This window comes from Gavialis gangeticus, unplaced genomic scaffold (assembly GCF_001723915.1).
Source record: "Gavialis gangeticus isolate Ggan-Ray unplaced genomic scaffold, GavGan_comp1, whole genome shotgun sequence".
Classification (NCBI taxonomy): Eukaryota; Metazoa; Chordata; order Crocodylia; family Gavialidae; genus Gavialis; species Gavialis gangeticus.
Genome location: NW_017729034.1, coordinates 62,819,391 through 62,822,350, shown reverse-complemented (window position 1 = coordinate 62,822,350; position 2,960 = coordinate 62,819,391). Strand labels below are relative to the sequence as shown.

General features: G+C 44.0%; 1 protein-coding gene across 1 annotated transcript in view; it reads right to left on the bottom strand.

Moving 5' to 3' along the window:
- The window catches only part of UNC93A (unc-93 homolog A (C. elegans)), a 40,240-nt gene that overhangs the window by 34,492 nt on the left and 2,788 nt on the right, over positions 1-2,960 (bottom strand). The window contains exon 2 of the mRNA XM_019526742.1: positions 293-474. Coding sequence (XP_019382287.1) covers positions 293-474 — 182 coding nt within the window. The remainder of the gene's footprint in view (positions 1-292; positions 475-2,960) is intronic.

Below are 2,960 nucleotides of genomic sequence, written 5' to 3'. Positions count from 1 at the left end.
AGTTGGTTCAACAGAAGATATTACCAAAAAACCCTTTGCCTTCTACATATTCTCTGGACCATCATGACTACAACAACGCTCCAAGCCTATTAATGCTACTGTAGGCAGGACATTTCTAAATGCTGGTAACTCTGGGAAAATGGACAATTTGCCCTGTAGATATTTAATCCAAATGTAGCAAATTATAAGCTACTCTGAGCATTTTTGCATGGGGAGTAGGGGATATAAGTCTAAATAAGAATAACAACAATGAATTAAACTCCTCTGGAATAGTATAATAGATCATCAGTACCAGCTGGAATAGAAGTTGCCCAAGAAGAATGCGATGTAACAGCACATGGAGCCTGCTATGGTCCATTTGCAGCCCAGCTTCTCAATTAGGAATGGAGGTAGAAACATCGAAGAGATGATAAGAGCAGCATAGAGAACACTCAGTGAGGCAACACCCAGGCCTTCTTCCGAGTTGAGGCTGCTCTGTGTAGGCAAAAACAGCAGATGACACGGAATTTAGTTTATGTCATGTAAAATACAGTGAGAAGGTAGCTGAGACATCAGTGTTTGCAAAACCACAGAGGGAAGGATGGCAAAGAGACTGGGAACATGAAAGACATCATGCAGAAATAGGGAAAAAGCTGTAAAAACTAGATTGGGATTTAAACAATGCCGGCCCTTCAGACCCCTAGCAACCTCATTCCCAGGTTCTGGTTTAAGTATAGGGACCCTTTGCATAGTTCTGATCAAGATTTAGGTTTGGATTATAAAGAATCTTAAAGTCGAGGAGGCAGAATGGGGCTCAGATCCAGGGTTTTAATTCTGAGACCAGCTGTTACTGCTTATGTTTTTAAGTCAGGGCTGTCCAGCTTCTAAGCAGGGGCTGCTTGCTGTGTGAGCTGCACCAGTGGGAGCCACTGACCCCCAGGGCTGTATAATGCATGGGAGCACTGGGTGGTAGCAGGAAGCAGAACCTGGATGAGGGAGGAGGAGCCCAGAGACCCCCAGCTGCTGCTGCAATAGGAGTGATGGAGGCAACAGTGACTGGACAGGAACTCAGGGACTGCAAATAAACCTCTTGAAATAAACCTGCATGTGGCCCACAGGCCACCAGTTGGACATCCCTAATTAAAGTGATTTGATTTTTATTTCCAGAGTTATCTGATTTAAGTAAATTCTATCCAGTCTATGTCTTTCTTTTTCGGTTTGGCCCAGGAACCTTCTTGAATCTTAATTCCAACTGACTTTCCACTACAGGAAATACTTTGCTACAATAAACATCATGGTGAAAGCTTAGGGTTAAATCCTATTTCACCTTTATGGGCTGGAATGATAACTGTATAAATACAATTTTTGGCACATATGCAACTTGAAGACTCTGTTCCCACCCATATTGGAACAGGATTGCTCCAGTATGCATATAGCTGCTGGAAGTAACATAGAGGAGGCCCCATACACCCTTTTTTTGCCTATAGTTTAGCGGTTAGGGCACTTGCCTAAGGGAATTGGAAACTGAAGTTTCAGCCCCCTTTCCTACAGAGGGGCTTTGAAGCTGTATCCTCCACTTCACAGCGAAGTGAGATAGTTACTGCCCTTGAAGTGAGGCACTCAGGGGTCATTTGTACACATTTGTGCCACATTCATTTGCATAAATGGCAAAATGCACATCAGCACTTTGAAAATGGTGATGGCATGCTTTTGAACTAAAACACACTGAAGGTGTTTTAGTTCAAAATCATGCTGCCGCCATATTCTCAGCACTGGCACACATTTCGCCATTTATACAAATGCGTGAGACACAGTGCTGAGCACGTCAGCTCGATTAATCAAGCCTGTTCCAATGCGTTGGATCTCCAGCATGTTGGAGCACACAAATGTATGTGTATAAATGCCCAGTTTCCTGGCCCATGCCCCTGCTCTATGTCCTGTATTTAATGTTCACTGGAGAATCAGTGGTGGAATAGTATTTACCTCATTGGGAACTAGAATCCAGGACTCACCCTTCCAGGGCAGTGATCATCCTATTTAGCCACATTCCCTCTAACTTATGCTTCTCTGAGCTCCACATAGTTTCCCCTCCTGGGGGCCCACCAGGTCAGCTTCAAAGAAATGGTGGAGAACACTGGCTAATGCCTAGCATGTATCCCGCTGGTCTGAGCACTTTACTAGGAAGTGAGAGATGTTGGTTCAAAGCTGGGAGGGCCTTCCTCTTCCATCACAACTCCTACTCATGAGTTTTCAAATTATTGGAATGTAGTGACCTACAAAGTTAATGCCTGTTGGAAGATAACTTTGCAACACCAGGAGATAGCACTTAACACATGCTGAACTGCTGGAATGTGCATTTGCTCACTTTTTAACTGCTATTAGTAAGTGTTAAGTTGAATGTGTGACACCACCCTAACATTTTGGGGATCTCATGGTGTCACTTGTGTGGCTGGGAAAGTCTGTTTCATCAGGGGGCCTATGCGGCTGAAGTGGAGCTTCTGTAGCAAAGCAGATAGAAATTGAACTATGTGTAAATGTCAGAAATTGCACTTATGCATCTACGTAAGTGCCACTTGGGCATGTAAAGTTGAAATAGGATTTAGCCCTTAGACTCTGGAATCAAAGATTCAAGAATTCAAGCAATTTTCCAGGTATCTAATTCTCTCCAGTCCAGAGACTCATGCTTTTCAGTGGTTGAAAATAGCAATTCTTAGTCACACACACATGCCCGTATTTATACAAATCTACAATGACTCTGAATTTAGGATGAGCCCTCCCAAATAATTAGATTCTATACATGGAAAAAATAAGTTATAATTTTCCGTGTATAGAATCTAATTATTGGAGGGTTGTCTTCAATTCTTCCTCCACACCTCTGAAGTGGCAGCGAGGCAAGTGGTGGGGCAGGCGGCGAGGGGCAGGCAGCGGAGGTGTCAAGCAGCCTGACTCCTGTCCCTTGCTGCCTGTCTGCCCTCCCCCCC